The 19,479-nt window shown below is 51.8% G+C and overlaps 10 protein-coding genes across 10 annotated transcripts; 3 read left to right on the top strand and 7 right to left on the bottom strand.

The window, feature by feature from the left end:
* Window positions 1-93: 93 nt before the first annotated feature.
* IAQ61_003439 (uncharacterized protein) lies at window positions 94-5,550 on the bottom strand (the record flags this gene model as incomplete). The annotated part of the gene is made up of 5 exons (XM_066095972.1): window positions 94-1,180; window positions 1,232-4,804; window positions 4,862-5,053; window positions 5,156-5,255; window positions 5,507-5,550. Coding segments are annotated over 5 exons (4,479 nt in total), but the record flags the coding sequence as incomplete, so codon positions are not given.
* A 913-nt stretch (window positions 5,551-6,463) lies between these two features.
* On the top strand, window positions 6,464-7,155 carry IAQ61_003438 (uncharacterized protein; the record flags this gene model as incomplete). Its single annotated transcript, XM_003845050.2, has 2 exons — window positions 6,464-6,485; window positions 6,560-7,155. 2 exons carry the CDS (start codon window positions 6,464-6,466, stop codon window positions 7,153-7,155), a joined length of 618 nt encoding a protein of 205 aa, XP_003845098.2.
* A 321-nt stretch (window positions 7,156-7,476) lies between these two features.
* Window positions 7,477-7,914, bottom strand: IAQ61_003437 (uncharacterized protein; the record flags this gene model as incomplete). Its single annotated transcript, XM_066095971.1, has 1 exon — window positions 7,477-7,914. The coding sequence occupies one exon, from the start codon at window positions 7,912-7,914 to the stop codon at window positions 7,477-7,479; it is 438 nt and encodes a 145-aa protein (XP_065954216.1).
* Window positions 7,915-8,230: 316 nt separating this feature from the next.
* IAQ61_003436 (uncharacterized protein) lies at window positions 8,231-9,472 on the top strand (the record flags this gene model as incomplete). The annotated part of the gene is made up of 2 exons (XM_066095970.1): window positions 8,231-8,734; window positions 9,005-9,472. Coding segments are annotated over 2 exons (972 nt in total), but the record flags the coding sequence as incomplete, so codon positions are not given.
* Window positions 9,473-9,669: 197 nt separating this feature from the next.
* Window positions 9,670-11,265, bottom strand: IAQ61_003435 (uncharacterized protein; the record flags this gene model as incomplete). The annotated part of the gene is made up of 1 exon (XM_003845047.2): window positions 9,670-11,265. The coding sequence occupies one exon, from the start codon at window positions 11,263-11,265 to the stop codon at window positions 9,670-9,672; it is 1,596 nt and encodes a 531-aa protein (XP_003845095.2).
* A 508-nt stretch (window positions 11,266-11,773) lies between these two features.
* On the bottom strand, window positions 11,774-12,161 carry IAQ61_003434 (uncharacterized protein; the record flags this gene model as incomplete). The annotated part of the gene is made up of 2 exons (XM_066095969.1): window positions 11,774-11,957; window positions 12,040-12,161. 2 exons carry the CDS (start codon window positions 12,159-12,161, stop codon window positions 11,774-11,776), a joined length of 306 nt encoding a protein of 101 aa, XP_065954214.1.
* A 313-nt stretch (window positions 12,162-12,474) lies between these two features.
* On the top strand, window positions 12,475-15,837 carry MCM5 (minichromosome maintenance protein 5; the record flags this gene model as incomplete). Its single annotated transcript, XM_066095968.1, has 3 exons — window positions 12,475-12,691; window positions 13,451-13,870; window positions 13,930-15,837. The coding sequence occupies exons 1-3, from the start codon at window positions 12,530-12,532 to the stop codon at window positions 15,835-15,837; spliced, it is 2,490 nt and encodes an 829-aa protein (XP_065954213.1). The 5' UTR covers window positions 12,475-12,529.
* Window positions 15,838-17,110: 1,273 nt separating this feature from the next.
* Window positions 17,111-18,118, bottom strand: IAQ61_003432 (uncharacterized protein; the record flags this gene model as incomplete). Its single annotated transcript, XM_003845045.2, has 1 exon — window positions 17,111-18,118. The coding sequence occupies one exon, from the start codon at window positions 18,116-18,118 to the stop codon at window positions 17,111-17,113; it is 1,008 nt and encodes a 335-aa protein (XP_003845093.2).
* A 120-nt stretch (window positions 18,119-18,238) lies between these two features.
* On the bottom strand, window positions 18,239-18,814 carry IAQ61_003431 (uncharacterized protein; the record flags this gene model as incomplete). Its single annotated transcript, XM_066095967.1, has 1 exon — window positions 18,239-18,814. One exon carries the CDS (start codon window positions 18,812-18,814, stop codon window positions 18,239-18,241), a length of 576 nt encoding a protein of 191 aa, XP_065954212.1.
* Window positions 18,815-19,172: 358 nt separating this feature from the next.
* On the bottom strand, window positions 19,173-19,427 carry IAQ61_003430 (uncharacterized protein; the record flags this gene model as incomplete). Its single annotated transcript, XM_066095966.1, has 1 exon — window positions 19,173-19,427. The coding sequence occupies one exon, from the start codon at window positions 19,425-19,427 to the stop codon at window positions 19,173-19,175; it is 255 nt and encodes an 84-aa protein (XP_065954211.1).
* Between the last annotated feature and the right edge of the window lie 52 nt (window positions 19,428-19,479).

The raw sequence follows: 19,479 nt of genomic DNA, 5'->3' as shown, positions 1-19,479 counted from the left end.
GAGACGTCTTTATCTGGTGGTATCCATTATATTGTGGGAGAAGGGGTGGGGTTTATGCATGTGTAAATAGACGACTAGCTTAGTAGTAGTGATTCATGATCTATGATTAGTAGATCAGGTTACTATTGTTCTGTAGCTAAGGCACCCTTTACCGGTAGCCACAAACCACAAACCACAAACCAAGACAACAACACCACCACCACCACCACCAACTAGAAAACACAAGACCCCCAACACTCACCAAAACCACAATCAAGTCGAAAGAGCCCACCAGGTACCAAAATACTCTATTACTTGCTATTTTTCTTCAAAATATAATCTCATATAATCCTACACCAAACGCCAACGCTCATGCAAATTTTCTACACTTGCGCTGCTCGTCAAAACAACACTCTCAAAAAAATCCATTGGTGCAGACGGTGATGAAATCACATTACACGTTACAAGGGGCCACAATTTTGCACGCTGCCTAAAGGCTCAACGAGAAAAAAAGTAAGGCAGGAGGAGGTAGAGGACATAAAGTGCGATACAACGTAATCGTGGCAAGTCTTTTACATGCGCGTGTCTCCTAAAAAGCCAAAAAATAAAACAAAGAACCAGTTCCAAGGAATCAGGCGCACTCCCACTGAGCAAACACACACCATCTTGCACTTCGATCAGCAAGCACCAGGCCTCGCCAGATGCCTCTTTCTCCAATCTTGATGACTGTCTCCCATGCGGTCCCATCCGCTTCATTGGTGCTGGTCATGTGTTCGCTCTTCCTCGTGAGACGAATGATTTTGCCAGAGGGACTTTGCACTGCAAGTTTCGCTGGCTTTGAACTGCTTGGCGTCGATCCTGACGAACTGTTTGACGGATTCGTATAGTTGGATCCGGTTGCCGATATACTCTGCATGCTCATGGCGGAGGCAGGGCGCGCGAATGGGTTTGGTGATGCTCGACCGGTGATTGGCGGGCTTGGCTCTGGGAACTTGGTGAGTGAAGAGGGGTGCTGACGGACGCAGAAGACAAAAGTGTTGTTTAGGGCCAAGTTTGCACATTGAGGTTGCGCCACGTATAAATCGTGTCGCTGGGCATGAGGCGTTGGGTGTAGCGTCAAGAACGAATAGGGCGGGTTGCTGCCGGTGTGTGTCATGGGAAGACCTATGGCAAGAGCATGGGGGTTGTTCTTGTTTGAATGCTTCGAACCGTCAGTACACATATCTCGAAACTCGGATTCTCGGCGACGTACCATAAGTCCTTTGGGCCCAGCATAAATCTTAAGGACCCCATGACCACCATCTCCAGGCAAAAGGGCTTTGACAGTGTACCGCTTCTGACCCTTGTACCACTCCGCCTGAGCCAGCGCTATCTTCTTAATAAACTCGCCACTCTCAAAGTAGTCGCCATCCTGATCTTGCGAATAAGACCTCGCCTCCACTTCTGCGTAGCACTCAACATCCTCAGGGACATCGATGTAGACATGTGTCATCTCCAGGTTTTCTAGGTTCAGCATACTTGTGTCGAAATCGGCCATGCGAAGGGAGTATTTGAAGTATGTAGGAGTTGCGCATGGAAGAGCCATAAGAATCTCATGAGGTTGGGCCGGGCAGATATGCTGCTGTTCTGGAAGAAGTGGGACGTGCGAGTAGCAAATCTCCATGGGACGCGCGAGGAAATACCACGTCTCGGCGACTGAGGATCCGGCTGTGGAAAAGTGCACACGCTTAGGGTGCGTTGGTCCAGCAAGAGAGCAGTCCAAGATGCGCCATTCACCTTCCACAATGACGGCGTTCCAAAAATGGTTCGGATGAGCTACGCTCTCCAGATCCAGTGGTTCTCCTGGGGTCTTGAGATAACCGCGTACCACCTCAGCATGAAGACCAACAGAAGCGCACATTTCGGCGACGACCATGGCGATTTCCTCGGAGCACCCGCGCTTGCTTTGGAGGACATGTCGGGGGTCCATCTCGCCCTCAAAGTCTTCTTCCCAGGAGATACGTTCGCTGACCCAGGTGAAGATGGCTCTAAGACGTTGGATATCGCTGCGGTATGGCCTGCATACGTAGCCTTGGGCCAATGTTGCTGGGGTGGTTCCAAGCGGAATGGCGTTGATAAAGCGCGAACTTTTGTCCACATGCGCAAGATTAATAGCCGTAAAGTCAGTGGGTTCTGTGATGGGAAGTCCATCGAGCCCCTCATCACCCTCGGCGGACTCGTAGAGCATCTCCACTGGATTCAGCACGGGCAAGTCCATCATTTGACACCGTTCGGCCCGTTCTGACCGTTCATTCTTACTCAGTGAATTGGATCGATTGACGTCGCGACGGACTTGCACCCAATCGTTGGACCCAACACCCATATCCCTCATCGAACTTGCTGGCCGCACTGCCGTTCCTCCTGCGATTCCTGTTGGACCATCCGTATCCATGCGACTGGCTGCACGACTGGCTGCACGGCTCGCAGCTCGACTTGCAGCGCGCGAGCCTGGCCTGCTTATTGTTCCCGCGGCTATCGTACTCCGAGCATTAGCTGCCTGAGTTTTGGCTGTATCAATCATCTTCCGGAAGAAACCGCTGCGCCTTGCTTTCGGCTGTTGAAGGCCGCCGAGCGGATCGCTCCCTTCAGTCGCTGGAGTGCTGCCAGCCTGCAATTGATCGCTGGAAGTGGGCCTAGATTGAGATTGTGAGGCGTGGCTAGAGTGATAAGTTACTCCCGTAAATGGCGTCTCTGGTCTTCCGTCATCGAATCCATAACCTTTGGCTGCTGGCTCTTTCGCCTCCATGATACTCTTGGGCCTGTCTTTGCCAAACTTCTTGCGGTAGTAGCTACCCGCGCTGGTAGCACTCATGTTGGTAGCAGAGTGTCCAGACATTAAGCTGCGATTGGTACTAGCACTGGTGTGCGTTGTCGTAGTTGAATTCGTTTTGCTGGTAAAAGTGCGTCCCAGGGCGCGTCCAACGTCATACGCGGATTTACGATGCCGGAGTGTTTTGGAAGCCTTTCTGTCCAAATCAGCGGCCAGTTCTCCCACCGAAGATCCCGGCCGATGGGTTGACGAATTCTTCAGAGGTACCGGAGGTGGAGGGCTCGACATGGCCTGTTCTTCATTTCTCGCGTCTTCCAACTCCTTCATTCGTCTCAAACGACTCTCCATGCGCTTTACATAATTATTATTAACATCTGGAACGTCTTCGTCGTCATCTTCATTGGGTGTCATTTGCGACATTGCCGATTGCGCCCGGACCTTCTTCGCAGATGCCTGGTACACTTCATCAAAGGCGTCTGGCGACCAGGGTACCGAGGGTGTCGCGGAACCGGCAGGCGATTCGTTGCTTCGTGACATGGTCATATCTTGCAGCGAGGACATGACATCATTCATGGCATTCGTCAGGGGAGATGGCGTAAAATGGCCTCCACGAGATCTGGGATCAGGCGAGGGTGGCTCAGGAGTGATGTAGCCATTTTGTTGTTGGGGAGGAGCAGGCGATGGCCCTCTACTGGCATCATATGCTACGCGATGCGGTGGCGGGGGTGGTGGAGGCGAATCCACCGTTTCTTCGAACTCGTCCTGGAGAGGCGCAGGTGATGGGCCCCGGCTGTGATCGATTTGATGTTGGTATGGAGATGGCGACGGGCCCCGATCATACGCTCGATATTGAAAGGAGGGAGCTGGGGAAGCTGCACGCGAACGTTCTGCAAACGATGGACATGGCGATGGGCCTCTATCATACGCGCGATACTGGAACGACGGAGCCGGAGAGGGTGATCTGGAATACTGATGTTGGTCGTGTGTCGGTGGTGCTGGAGAGAGTGCGCGGTACGAGTTCTGGTGATGTAGCGGCGGTGCAGGCGACACTGCCCTGTATGAATTCTGATGGCTTAGCGGGGGCGCCGGTGAAACTGCTCTGTAGGAGCTCTGATGGCTCAGGGGAGGCGCAGGCGATACTGCTCTGTACGAGCTCTGATGACTCAGGGGAGGCGCAGGTGATATTGCCCTGTATGAACTCTGGTGATGTAATGGTGGTGCAGGTGACACGGCCCGGTAGGAGTTTTGATGATGCAGCGGCGGCGCTGGAGAGACTGCCCTATATGAACTTTGGCGGCTAGCAGGAGGCGCAGGCGAAGGCGCTGGAGAGTATTGATACTGTTGTGGAGGCGCGGGTGAAATGGCACGCGGCTGGTATTGGTATTGGGCGGGTGGTGGCGCTGGCGAGACGGCTCTTGAGTATGGCCGATGATGTTGCTGATGTTGCTGCTGCTGGTGCGGAGGTGCAGGTATACGCGCTCGACTATTCGATTCATGTCGTGACGGTGGAGCTGGTGAGGCTGCTCGGGCTATCGGCCGTCTCTTGGTAGGAGGTCGTGGCGATACAGCGCGTAGGTTGGAAGGCCCTCGTGCGGGAGCAGGAGACGTGGATTCGCGACTTTCAGTTGAGGATCTCTTCATCGACGAGTACGGTGTCTTCTTGCCGCTGCCATGCGGGGATGCGAGTCCGCCTGCCTTTAGCCTTTCACGCGCCGCTGCAGCTGGATTCGGCGCGCCTGCAGCCGCGTAAGCTGTGAATGGCTTTCTAAACGTGCTCTTCGTCTTCTGCGGTGCTGGCTTGGTCTGCTCTTGCGCACTGTTTTGCCGTGCCATGCTGCTTCCACTGCCTTGACGCGCCCATGGCTGATAGTCTTCACTGAGTAGCTCGACAAAGTTGGAAGGGAACAAGCCAACCATGCGCCTATCACGCTTCAATCTGCCCATCCACCAGGAGCCATCGCCGGCGTTGAGGACTTCAATCAAATCTCCCTCTATAAATCCCAAGTCACGCTTGGTCTGGAGTGTCGGTCAGCCACGATGCCTCCGTTTCCTCGACTTGCCATGCCGACTTACCTCACCACCCCATGAGTACACGGCCTTGCACCAACAAGGAAACCGCATTGGGAGCGCCTGTCCTATCGCCATAGCCAACACCTTGCTGTTGTTTGCTCCAAAATCTGCGGCCGGGCTGCAACAGATGCAGCGTGTGGAAGTGGGTCGAGTATCATGCGTGTGCAGAAGCGAAGGGCAGGACTTGGTGAAGAGCTACGGGATGCTTCCAAAACAAGAAATAAGACAAAACAACAAAGTAGCAATGGCCGTGAATAGCTCAATCTGGAGTAGGTAGACACACACTCTCACACATACCAGTCGACGTCCCAATGATAGCGGGGAGAAGATGATGGCGGCGATACGGGACCAGGGCTTAATCGGCCGGATGTCTGGTCTCGGTGTCGTGTTTACGGGTCTCGGTCGTGGCTTCCCCAGCAACGCCCGCTCGCGCTAACCCCCATGCCGCCCCTCACCACGTCACTCCCGCCCGACCGCCAACTCCACGTCTCGAACTTGGGACAACAACAGCAACAAGAACAACAACCCTCATGTCGAACCACAACAAGAAGACGCCTACCTTTGGCTTGCTGTTACGATGCAGAATCTGAATAATAAATCAGCGTCTCCTGCTCAGCTCTGATCTCACTGTTGGCGACGCTCACTCACACAGTCATGGACCCTTTGCGAAACATGGCCTCAACGCAGATATCCTGTGTAGGGTTACCTACCTATTCATGCAAGGGCACTAATCTAGATCATGTCCTCTGTACTCGTACCCTACATGAAGAAAAGGATCATCGAGGCCCTCTAGTGCTATCAACCACACTCTCTTCTGTCCCTTACATTTACTGTGTTACTAGATATTCCATCTTCGGGCCATGACAACAATATTGAGCTTCCTTGGCTGCTCGTCCCAGACAGCTAATCCAGACATGGTGATTTGGTGTAGATGGCTTCTGTGGGGGTTGAGTGTGATGTGGGCATGGGTTGGTTCAGCCAGCGTTGGGGGAATGGTGAGACGAGTCTTCAATGTACTTGTGTCTTGTCTCTAAATTCATTTACTACACTAAACGGTTACGAATGTAATATGTTGAAATGTCAATGTAACTACCACAAGTATAGTAAATTTAAAGACAGTGACCCTGACGTCGTCAGCTCTGTCTGCCTCGGCCCCCACCCCAGTAACCTCCGAACAGCCCAACGACACCTTAATCAATTCTTCGGCTGAACCGCCAACACAGCCACTCTGATCACAATTCCAGCTTCCCACCAATGGTGCAATTCTCAATCCCCAAGCAGATAAGCATGCTCTCCCCCCCCTTGTCATTTGCCTGTTGAGACGTCACCATCATCGCGATGGGCCATTGGCGCGAATGCATGTCAGCCTTGTGAGATCCTGAGGCTGCGACAAGTATTTGTAAAATGGCGCTTGTCACCTGAGATGGGATTTGGCTTTTTCTTCTGCTTCTTGATTTATTTCAGAGTACTTTGTCAGTGTGAAACGGAAAATTTGATGTTGTTGCTACTTTTATCGCTCCTACTATTGCGACATCCATTCACACTCTTCCTTAACCACAATCTCTCTGCGCCAGTTTTCAACCAGGTTAACTACACTAAAACATAATGCGTTGCCTCACCCTATCCAGTACGCTCAAAACTCTGCTTTTCTAAAAGAAACCCCAACCCAGACAATCTTTCCCAAAGCTAATCAATACCCAGCACTCGCGACCACATTCATCACAGCATGTCTCTGCCTCCACACCCCCTCCCAACACCTCCTCACCCTCAACTCCGCCAACCACCCACCCAACCCCACAACCGACCCCTGCACCTTAGCCGACTCCCCCAACCTCAACGCCAGCATGCAACTCTCCTCCTGGCTCGAATGCCAAATCAACAGCTTCTACCCCTTCCCCGCAAACACCCACTGGCCCACAGCCCACGCCTGCGCCTTCTCCAAATCCCTAAAATTCACCTTCAACAACACACACTACGACTACAACGGCTCACTCGCACTATACCACTCCTTCAACGCCACGCTCGGAACAGCATTCATGCCGTTCAAGCACGGCTTTATCAATACGCTTGGCGTGCCCAGTGACGCTGGTGATAAGGGCGGGTTTGTGTATATGATTGGCTGGGCGGGCGGGTTCCAGACGAGAGCGAAGCGGGATATGTATTTTACGAATGCGGCGTTTGCGGTTGTGGAAGAGGAGGAGGGGGAGCGCAAGATTGTGGAGTTTAGGGAGAGTGGGAATATTCCGAATTCGGCCGTGTTGCCGGAGCCGGTGGAGTGGGGGTGTGAGTTTGAGTAGTGATGAGAGGTGGGTCTGTGGGTAGAAGTATGGTGAGGGGTGAAAGAGTGTGGAGATTGTGTCCGATGCTGGTTCGAATTGTTTGGGTACATTGGAATTATGGAAGATGAGATGTCAGAATAATATCAGAATATCAGAATATCAGAATATCAGAATATCAGAATATCAGAATATCAGAATATCAGAATATCAGAATATCAGAATATCAGAATATCAGAATATCAGAATATGAGGAGGCATTACTCCTATATTCAACAACATATAGCAAATCTCATACTCGACACAACATAATCCCACACTCAACACAGCCATCCCCCATCCTCAACCCACCCTCACAACTCCACCCCCAACCACCCTCAACTCCCCCTCTAACCTCAAGAAATCCCCCAAAATTCCCCCCACACTATCCACCTCCCCAAACACCCTACAAAACTCATCCAGCACGCCCCCATGCCGCAAAATACCCCCTTGTCCCCGCATATCCAGTTTCTCCTCCACCCTCAAAACCTGCTCGCGGTCCGACGCCAACGCCCACCCATAATGCGATGCCAGCTCCTGGAACCGGCCTTGCAGATGTGCAAATCTTTCGCGCAGATGGGGTGTGGGGGTGTGAGGGTTTGTATGTGGGAGGTAGTGTAGGAATATGCGGGTTGAGCGGTTGAGGTATCGGGCTTTTATTACGAGGTCTTCGAGGTCCGAGGAGGAGGAGGAGTCTGGGGTAGATGGTGGGGGAGCTTGGGGGGTGAAATTGGATGACATGTTTGAATGTCTCTGTGGTATGTACCTATACGTATTATGATGGGCTGGTGCCACTGATGAGATGCGATTTGTGGGTGTGGGAAATGGAGTGCAAGATCGAGATTCTGGGTAAGTAATGCCGGTTCACGTGTGAAGGGAAAAACACTGCGGCTTCATATGCGGTTTTTGAAGCTTCAAGTGATGGTAATGCTCAGTAGATATATCGTTCTGTGATTCTCTTCCGTATCTCTCTTCCATACTCTCGATATTCCACAAAAGCTATTGACAATATACCAAAATCTATCACTCAAACCTACCATCACACATCTCCAACAGAACAAAACAATCCGCCCAAAACCTCCCCATTGCTACCTCCTCAACCCCACCACGCAGCAAAAGACAAAAGACAAAAGACAAAAACACACCTGCAACACAACCATACACAACAATGCCACCAGAATCCCCACCGACGACATCACCCCTCAACCCCACAACCCACCCCACCCCACGCACCACCCTCCTCTCCACCACATTCTGGGAAGTCCTACCCTCCCACCAAACCCGCATAACCACACGCCTCACCAAAATCGCCTATCTCCACTCCCAAACCCACACCTGCATCCTAGCCACCGACCGCGCCGCCGCCCTCGCCAGTCTAAAAGCCGAAATCGAATTGCTCGACCACGACATTTCCGCCTTGCGCGCCATTATCAGGGGCATCGATATCACGGATCTCGCGGGCCTTTATGTGGTTGCGGGGCGGAGTGCGCATCGGGCGCTGCAGCTTGCGAAGGGGGATTTGGAGGGGCTGGAGGGGAGTTTGAGGGGGATGGAGGAGAGGGTAGGGTAGTTTCCGGCTGGGATTAGCTATAGGGTTGGGTAAGGGGGGTCGGCTGTGTCTGGGGGGTTTGTGAGATGGGTGGGGGTCGTTTTTGTGAATGAAGTGAGACTATGGAGATTGATGAATATTGCGGTTTGAGACATTGAACATCTAGCGTGTGGTTTTCATATCATGTGTGACAAATTCTCAAAGTCAAATATGCTGTGAATTTCGAAAATGCACTGCTGCGGAACTCACAGCGTGATGGCTTCACAGCATTCTTATTACCAGGTACTTCTTGCTACGTTGGGTTTCCGCTCTCACCCACCACCTGACAAGACCAGCGTAGCCAGCATGCAGAAACATTCCTCCAATACAGAAGTATCGAGCGAGACCTCCAGCAATCTAGACACTAATCTGGTCGTCCTTGGTGAGCGCGCAGATCGCATCCTAGCGAGCCTCCACGTACTCCAGAGTATGGATCAGAAGGCGCCAAAGACTCGTGGTCGCGTTGAACAGATGGATTTCGCTGAGATTATACTTTTGCATACGGAGCTGTTGGAGAACGACCTCAGAACTATACGAGACAGTGCAGATATATTTGAGGATGAACACGTAGCTGCGTGGATCGACAGTGCTGTCGATAATGATGAAAAAGCGTGCAGGGAGATAGCAATCACTACGCTTCTGCAGAAACTGGGCGAGTTGAAGAAGGAGATGGCGGATGCATCTGTGAATATCTTGGGTCACAAAAGCTGAGCAGTAGAGAAGAGCATGTTGAGATAGTCTGCAGTCATGAGACCTGTAATTTGAAAAATGCTATAAACACACGTTGCGGGTATCCATCAATTTTATGCTGAGCTAAGTAAGAAAATATCGACGTAATCGGTTCAAGAGAGCCAGAGACCGTTGAAAATCTAGACAAGCCATTTGGGCATGTTGTGAGATTCCCCGACTTAAACACCCATACCCCACCTGGGCGCATTCAGAATGATGCCCATCAAACAGCCCGAGATGATACCGGCAGCGGGTAACGTAATGAACCAGCCCATATAGATCCAAGCAACCATGCGCCAGTTGATCGTCCTCCATGTACCGTTACATAAGCCAACACCAACGGTAGCCCCAGTGATACACTGCGTGGTAGAGACAGGTAATGCAAGCTTCGTGGCCATGATGATAGTTACGGCAGCACCGAGTTCCATAGAGAAACCACGCGCCGGCGAGTGGAGCGTGATCTTGTTGCCAAGCGCGCGCATGATGTTGTAGCCATACGTCCACAGACCGATGACGATACCGGCACCTCCAAACGCAAGAATCCAAAGGGGAACGGGGACCTTGTTGGATATTTTGGCGGTAGACCAGATGAAGTAAATGGTGGTGTATGGACCGATTGCATTCGAGACGTCGTTGGCACCGTGGGCGAAAGAAGTAGTGGAGGCAGTTAGGATTTGTAAGAATGAGTAGGTGTATTCAGCCCTGTTTTCGTAGTGTTCACCCGTGGCGTGGACCTTCTCAATGTCACCAGAAAGGAAATCCTTATGCTTCATTTGATCGACAACATCCTGCTCGACACCTCGTAGAGCAGCATATTTGAGCCAGTACCAGGCGACAGCGGGAGTGTACCATGGGCCTGGAGGAGGCTGCTTCTTAGGCTTAGAAAGCGTCCGGCTAGAGATGGTTGCAGGCGCAACTGAGGGCACGGGTGTAATATCGGAGTCGGATGCATGGGCAGTGAGGTTGACGCTGTGGGCAGCACCCTTCTCAACATCACCAGAGGCAGAAGCTTGGTTAGACTCGGCAGCACGCCTTGCCTCCAACTCCTCTTGGGTTAGATGGCCAGCGTAGAAGTCTGGAATGCGACCGATTGAAACTCCCTCGGGACGGACCTGGGGCTCAGGACGACGGAGTAGTAGGGGCCCCTTGATGATCTCCCAGCCTTTCAGGGTCCAATCGTCCTTTAAGATACGGCGGTAGAGGAACGGAATGAAGAAGGTGCCGACAATGGCGGCTACTGCACCGCCAACACCGAGAGCTATACCAACAGACTGCGCGTCAGTCAAGTCGATCCTGGCCGATCCGCCCTTCCAAAAGATGAGGAGAGCGAGGAGGAAAGATGTGAGAAAAAAGTAGAGTGGGACCATGATGAAAGACATCTTGACTGGGTTGCTGCGGCGCATAACACCATACTTGGTGATCAGGAAAATGATAGCACCAAAGCAAGCGGAAATGCCTGGGGCGATACCCCATGCAGCGAAAACCTGGGAGACTCCCTTGAAGGACCAGTTGACACCTTGTGGTCCAGCAGCTGCAATGCCAACACCAATGACACCACCCATTATGGAATGGGTAGTTGACACTGGCATGGTGAATCTGGTAGCGATTGTGAGGTAGGTAGCGGAGCCAATGATGGCGCAAGTCATCGCCAACATGAGAACTGACGGATCCTGCTCGAAGAGGCTGATTGAGATAACTTTGGTACGGATAGTGTCAGTGACACGAGAGCCGACAAGCATAGCACCAGCGAACTCCATCACGGAGGCGATACACATGGCTTGCTTGAGTGTGAGCGAGCGGGAAGCGACCGAAGTCGCGAAAGAGTTTGCAACGTCATTGGCACCTGACCATGTTAGCTATCGTTTATAGGAAAATACAAGACGCCCAGTTGAAAGTATAATATTGTGTATGACATCTTGAGTGCTATGTATGGGCTTTTGCGGTGGAGAGGCGGGTGAGTGAAATGGCTGACCAATGTTCCATGCATCAAGAAATGCAAAGATTGTGCCAATAGCAAAGATGTAGTCGAATTGAGGAAGTGCCGGCATCTTGAAGCTGCTTGTATTCGCACGGTCCCTGATGGGCTGGTAGGGTAGCTCGAGTGCTGGCTGACTGCTTCATCAAAGAGAGACAGGGCATGTTCTATATATCTCGCCATTTTACACCTTGAATCTATGCCATCCAGCTTTTGATTCAGTTTTTCCACATTCTCATGATCCCTCCAACCACCGTTCGTGTTGTTCTCATGTGCACGGCGAATTGCCAACCTGGGTAAGTGGGAAGCTAAGGGAAACCCTGAGATGACCGAGCACGGCCTGAGATGGTAGGTATCATAGAGCTTTGGACGGTTATTGGTATCCTAGAGGAAACGATATTGGCCAAAGAGGTTGTTCCACCGACATGGCTGTTGTAGGATGGGAGGATTTGCTTGGCAATTGGCAAAACGTTAGCTTCCGCTCTGGGCATCCTAGGTGGCTTGTTCTCGCGAAGACTGCCAGGGACCAATTAGCGAAGGCATCGACAGCACGCAGTCCTGTCCTGTGCAATACGTGGTGTTGAAGTGAGCTGGATATGGCAGCGGAAATTCCAATTCCAAGAAGTCCTGAGAGATATTGGAGTTCAAAATGAAGCCAAGTTTCCGTTTTTGCCATTTCTCGCGATCTTCGCGCATGCATGACCTGAAGCTGGACGGCAGGATACTTCGATCGAATTCTAGACTTGCCCTTGGAGTGAATTTAGTAGTCGTTAACTAAGATGGAAGGAACTGATGTTCGCATCATGGGTGGGAGTAGACCATAATCTGCAATCCTGTGGCAAAGAGGGAGGGTAGTAAAGGACAGACATCGAAGCCGATAAGTCGCCGCGACCAGTTGCTGGCGGCTGGATATCGTCTGCACATGCTACGACCTGGATGACCAAAGATTTGCAATAAAGATTGTCCGTGACTTGCGGACCGAGCAGACCTCATGGCACTGATGTCTAAGCGAGGTGCAACTCCTGGATATCGTTGGAACCGAGACCATCGTAGGTGCTGGTGGAATGTTCCGGCCAACTATAACTGGTCTTTCAGATTCGCCTTGGCTGGATGTACAGTACTTCGGCTACCCAGAGACATTCGCGTTCGGAGTAAACGACAGGATTCTGGGCGAAGAGGGACAATTGAGACTGCGCGGTGCAACGCCAGCCATTAGAGTCGCCCACGTGTGTATATGTTACGGGTAACGATAAGACCGTCCAAGGCTGCTGAAGTCTGAGCCGTCTTGTCAAGGTGTACACATGGTTAACTTAAGCCGTGCCTGTAAAGAATTGCTAAACTACGGGCAGTGTCAACCTTGAGAGAGTCATATACCTAGTTTCGATAGCTGGCGGGGGACTGGAGAGCTGAGGTCCTGTGTCTCTGTCGTAGGCTGAGGTGGACCTGTAGAAGTGTAGCCTGGTACTTAGGTTCATGCATGCATCCAAAATCTCGGTGGACACCTACATGCAGATCGACTTGGTGAGGTCTTCAGTTGGAAGATGGAGGGGCCCACCGATCGCTCGGCTGCACTTACCGGTACTACCGTAGTGGAATGATGTTTACAGGGTTGTTAACGTGCTGTCGTGGATAACGTTACTTTCCTGGTAGTTTGGTAAAGTATGCTGAAGACCAAATCACACCAAAGCATAATTGTTCACAGTGAAGAGATATGCTGCATTTCAATGGCTCCTTCCGTGCTCTTCTTATCTTTCATCATGGGACACAAGAACTAATAGTCTCGTTGTAGCGGGTGTAATGCTGTGAGGTATGCAAATTGCTGATCCAGCGGCAGTTACGGTAAATGTGCAGCTGCATCGAGCCGAGTTAATAGTTCGAAGACATGAAAAGATGATTAGATGTGCATCTTCGACCCCTGGAAGATTCAATGGTAGAGATGAAAGAACAGGGAGAAAGTGAAGAGAAAGTCTTACCGGTAGCGCTAGGCTCGACTTGGGTGCTTAATTGAGACGGCGCTCGGACCCACGACGCGAACCTTAGAACGCGACTTTCAATTTCTACGCGTCTCCCCTGACGACCAGTTGCTTGCCCCTCTCTACAATCACACAGACTCTACAGCAGATCACCCAACAACACAAACGATGGCAGATAGGCAATCAGCATACTCGATCAGCCTATTTGGCGGCCAGGACAGTGAAGGTGGCCAGGATACGGCTGCACCTTCGCGCGTTCAGCAGGCGCTGGTCGACTTCATTATGGAATTCACAATCGACAACATCTTCATCTACCGAGATCAAATCCGCGAAAATGTCCTTTTAAAACAATACTACTGCGATATAGATATTGCACATCTCATTAGCTACAGTCCTGAGCTTGCCCATGACCTTAAGCAGAACCCGGCCGAAGTCATACCTCTGGCATGTTACCAGCGACACTGCAAGATCTATCAGCTGACGTACTGCAGTTCGAAGCCGCATTGAAGACATGCACACAACGAATCGTATATCCTTCGCAGAAGAACATGAAAGATAAACTTCCAGAACACCAATTGCTCCTCCATTCGAATGCTGCAGAACTGTCAATTCGCGACTTGACCGCAACAAACGTTTCACAACTTGTTCGCATACCCGGCATCATTATTGGTGCATCCACATTGTCTTCTAAAAGCACTGCATTGGCCATCCGGTGCCGCAACTGCCAGCATGAGGAAAGGATACCCGTCGCTGGAGGGTTTTCTGGTGTATCGCTACCAAGAACATGTTCGAGGCCGAGGGGAGAGGGAGAACATCATAGTGACAAATGCCCACTTGATCCTTACTACGTCCTGCATGAGCGCTGCCAATTCATTGACCAGCAGGTGCTCAAGCTGCAGGAAGCCCCCGACCAAGTACCAGTTGGAGAGCTACCTCGACACATCATGATCTCCGCAGATCGCTATCTCGCCAATCGAGTTGTGCCTGGTACAAGATGCTCTGTCATGGGTATCTTTTCCATTTATCAGCAGAAAGGCAATAAACGTGGGGGGAACGCCGCAGTTGCAATCCGCAACCCGTACATTCGCGCGGTCGGCATACATCCCGAAATTGATCACAGCACAAAGGGCAATGCTGTTTTCACTGAAGAGGAAGAGCAGGAGTTTCTTGAAATGAGCCGGCGGCCGGACATCTACGATGTCTTTGCCAGATGTATCGCTCCCTCAATCTATGGAAATCAAGACATCAAGAAAGCCATTGCGTGTCTATTGATGGGCGGTTCCAAAAAGATCCTCCCAGACGGTATGAAGTTGCGTGGTGACATCAACGTTCTACTTCTCGGTGATCCCGGTACTGCAAAGTCTCAACTGCTGAAATTTGTGGAAAAGGTATCGCCGATTGCTATCTACACCTCTGGAAAGGGCTCTTCTGCAGCTGGTCTGACAGCGTCCGTTCAACGTGACCACAACACGCGAGAATTCTATCTTGAGGGAGGTGCCATGGTCCTGGCTGATGGTGGCGTGGTCTGCATTGATGAATTTGACAAGATGAGGGACGAGGATCGTGTGGCGATTCACGAAGCCATGGAGCAACAAACCATTTCCATTGCAAAGGCTGGTATCACGACAATCCTCAACTCGCGAACCTCTGTCCTCGCAGCTGCCAACCCTATCTTTGGGCGTTACGATGACATGAAAACGCCCGGCGAGAACATTGATTTCCAGACGACAATCTTGTCTCGATTCGACATGATTTTCATCGTCCGCGATGAACATGATCGCGGCCGTGACGAAAGAATAGCCAAGCACGTCATGGGCATCGCAATGGGAGGACGAGGTGTAGAAGAGACTGTACAAGCGGAGATTCCGATTGAGAAGATGAAGCGCTACATCACCTACTGCCGCCAAAAGTGCGCACCCCGTCTATCAGCCGAGGCGGCCGAGAAGCTGTCTTCGCATTTCGTCAGCATCAGGCGGCAAGTGCACGCTTCTGAAATCAATGCCAACCAACGATCCAGCATTCCCATCACTGTCCGCCAACTCGAAGCCATCATCCGCATCACCGAATCCCTCGCCAAACTCTCGCTCTCGCCCATTGCCGACGAAAGCCACGTGGACGAGGCCATCCGCCTCTTCCTCGCCTCCACCATGGACGCCGTCAACCAGGGCGAAGGCCAAAGCTCAAAAGAACTCATGGACGAAGTTAACAAGGTCGAGGAAGAACTCAGACGTCGCATGCCAATTGGTTGGCAGGTCAATCTCTCCACGCTCAAGCGCGAAATGGTCGACGGCAAGGGCTACTCGGAACAAGCGCTCTCCCGCGCCTTGCACATTATGAATGCCCGTGAGACTATCCGCTGGCGACATGGCGGCAGCTGCGTATTCAGAGCGAGCGCCTAGCGTTGCTGCAACGCGCGGCCGCGGCCTCGCTGGCTGGCTTTTGGAACAGTCTTTGGAACACGGTGCGAGGATATTGGACTCGGTAATGCGCGACCCCGTTGTTTAGACCTGTAGACTTGTTACGAATGTGGGGATATGAATCATGCTTGTATTACAACGAAACGACAACTTGCACGTCTTTTTTTTTGGTAGAGCCCGATACCGATATACAATTATATCTTACCACATCGTGCTCCTAACCACACATACACATTTTAGACCTCGAAACCCGCCCCTTCTCTCTTGTATCCTCTCCCCCCCTACCTCCGCGTCCAAACTTCCAACACCAACACCCAGCATCCAGCACCCTATCCTTCAACCGCCTCTCCAGCTTCCATGTCATGTATATACTCCACACAGGAAGCCAACTCGCTGCGTAGAAAACCTGCACTGTTTTTTTTTGTGAGGATGGGATTGGGATGTAGTTTAAACATGAATGAGCACACGCGCACGTACAAGTATACACACATGCACACGTTATACATGCACGCACATAAAGCCCAAGCAAATCCAGCCCAACCCCAACAATCCCGCAGAACCAACATCTACACCGAGCACACGGCCCATGCCATTGTGTATCCTTTTGCGAGCGGGAGAGTATTATGTATGTCTGTGTTCATTTTTGTGAGGGCAGCTGGGAAGCTGGGAAGGGAAAGAGGGGGGGATACGGTTATGGTGGTGTAGGGTAAGGAGAAGGGAAGCGAGGGGCAAGGGGAAGAGGGGTAACAGGGAACGGAGAAGGGGTGTAAAGGAAGAAAATGGTAAAGAGGGGGGAAGGTGGATGAGGTATACTACACCAAACCCCTCAAACGGGTGGTTATCGACAGTCCTTTTATTATAATTAAACACAGCAGTGAATAGTGGTCGTGACAGTGTTAGTGCCGGTGACATTCCCGATGACAATACCAATACCCATAGCAATGACAATGACAGTGCCAGTGCCAATGCCAAAAACAGTAACCGCAACACTCATACCCGACAACCCACCCGTACGCAAAACGCCCCAACAAATACCCCAACAACGTTATCCGGTACAAAACGCCTCGCTCGCTAGCTGAACCCCTACACCACACAAGAAAAACCCCTCATTTCTACATCTTCAGAGCCCAGGAGAAGGCGAGGGGGGAACGAAATGTTCGACGATGGTATCCGTCAAAACGGCAGTGCGCTTGGTGCAACAGTATGTTCGAATGTAATAAATGCCATGGGTAGACTAGTCTTCAGAGAGGACGTCCTACATCTTTTCGTCGTCGACGCCATCCTCGCCATCAGTATCCGTGAAGACGTCAATGTAGTCGTCGTTGTGCCGCGGTCCACACGACGTGACGAGCAGCTCGAGGAAGTTCTGCTGAATTTGTGCCTGTGGGATGCTACTGGCCTCGAGCTTTTGGACGGGGTGGCACAGCTCGGGCTCCATCGAGTCGTGCCGGTCGCGGGTACCGGTTGACACGTTGGCGGTGTCTGTGTTGCCATCAGTAGAGTTGACGGGCAAGAACTGGGGTGGGCCGGCAGGGTCTGGTGTGTTCTGGTTAGACTCGCCAGAGAAGCTCGATGCTACGGATTGCATCGAATCGGGGCGGTTCGTAACCTCGACTTTGTCGGAGTTTGCAGGAACGAGACGGGCGCGCTTCACACGGCCAGCGTTGCGGCCGTCAGACTTGTTGCTGGGGCGGAAGATCGAACCGCTGGCGACCGTGGCCATCTCCGACTCCCCTGATGGCGAGCCAGAATACTCCTCAGATTCGACATCGCCATTGGAGTCGGCTCTATGGCGCTTCTTAGAGCCATCTGAAGCCATCTCACAAGAGAAGCTGTCTTCGCGATGGGACAAGTACAGGAGGATGTCACCAGAACTAGGCTCTTGCAAGGGAGCTTTGCGCTTTCGGCACACGGTGCCAACTGATGCGTCAGAAACTGATGCGTCAGAAGGCGGATGTAGGTCTGCACGCGATGTGCTGTTTTGCAGGCCGGCAATGGAGTCGAGATAGTGAACCAAATGATTTTGCGAGAACTGCTCTGCAGAATCCGAGCTGACCGAAGGAGTTTCAGAGGACAGTCTGCTGAAGGATAAGGGTACACCAGATTTCGTCGCAGATGATTGCAGGCTTCGTTGTGAAGATTCTTGCAAGAATAGGGCATCCGACGATGCGTCGGGGGGTGTTACGTTGACGTTTATGCGATATCGTGAGCAACGCTCAAAGCGGACGCTGCCTGGAAAAGAGGTGACTACAGTAACAGTCATATGTGTCTCGCACGTCTGCCTTGCAGATTAGCATCAGACTTCCAAACATTACTCATTACGGTTTGTGGTTGACTCCGAATATAATGCTGCCAAGCCAAGTTCGTAGTTTGGGACGACGCATCAGCCACTAACCTCCGTGATGCTGCCCAAAGGGGACATGCGAAAGCAGCGTGCATCAGCATCCCACCGAGCCACAGAATTTGAACGAGTCACCGTGTAATGGAAGCGATCTGGGTATGGTTCACAAGTAGACGCATCGAATAATGAGGCTGGCTCCACAAATACGGGCGTGATGCGGTACTCCTCTTCAGGCTTAACACAGGAAGGAACGTTATCGAATCTAACCCTAGGTGCAGACCATGCCAACTTAGCAGTGATGTTGAAGATTGGATGGCCATAGTCGTGAGCGATTTGGTCAATGAGAATCATGGGCCCATCCGCACCCTGGACGAAGCAGTCTTGCGTACAGACGAGATTGCAGAGAAACCGGGGAAGATTTTCAGAACTGATCCCCCAGTCGAAAGAGCCCCCTGGGCGGAAAGGAGCTTCATGATAGAAGAGATCCATCATGCTATCGATGAGCGCATTGCTGTCAATCTTGACTGCGTGGGAGCCCGCGTTAGCAAGACGCTCATTGATATCGAAGAGAAGCAAGAAATCGTCAGCAGGCCCTGTCGTAAAATTAGTACTCAACATCTCATTGGTAGAGATTGTATGAGTGATTTTGTTGCGTGTCCTCTCAACGGCAAGCGCTGGGCGGCGCTAGGTCATCTACTTACTTTGGTCTTGCCCGACTTGTGAGGCAATTAGGGTCCTCAGAAAGCCCTCAATTTGCAGCCTGATGCAATCTCGGAACGCGTGTTCCCAGAAGGCGAGCTCGCACGCTTGTGGATGGGAGAGACCCTTCCAACAAGTGACGATGTCGACGTGCTCCATTGCTGTGCTTATGTCAACCTTCTTTGGAACTGTGAGAGGGGTCTACCATTAGACTACAAGCTATCTTGTCTCAGCGCCACGCCCAAGGTGAGCCGCTGATGGCAGGGTGTCGGCGTGGTCAGTGAACTATCAACTTACCTTGACTGGCTGAGACAGATCTTCTCACGCGAGGATGGTACATGCTGTGCACATCGTTTTGTCCAGAGGCAGCGAGCCCTTCAAGGTCCACCTGCAGAGGCAGACTAAGGGCCAAATCTTCGAGGCGTTGGGTTGGATTGCAGGCCGGCCCAGATTCCACGAGCGAGGGGTGAGCATGTGGAGCGACATGGCTACCCGTCGGTGGCTGTGAGGAGGCGTCAGCACTCTTCTTCATGGTGACGCGTTGCGCTGGTACTTACAAGGTTATTCACATGCATGCTAGAGTG

The sequence above is a fragment of the Plenodomus lingam genome (genome assembly GCF_022343315.1).
Source record: "Plenodomus lingam strain CAN1 chromosome Unknown contig_17, whole genome shotgun sequence".
NCBI lineage: Eukaryota > Fungi > Ascomycota > Dothideomycetes > Pleosporales > Leptosphaeriaceae > Plenodomus > Plenodomus lingam.
This window is presented reverse-complemented; position numbering and strand designations above follow the sequence as displayed.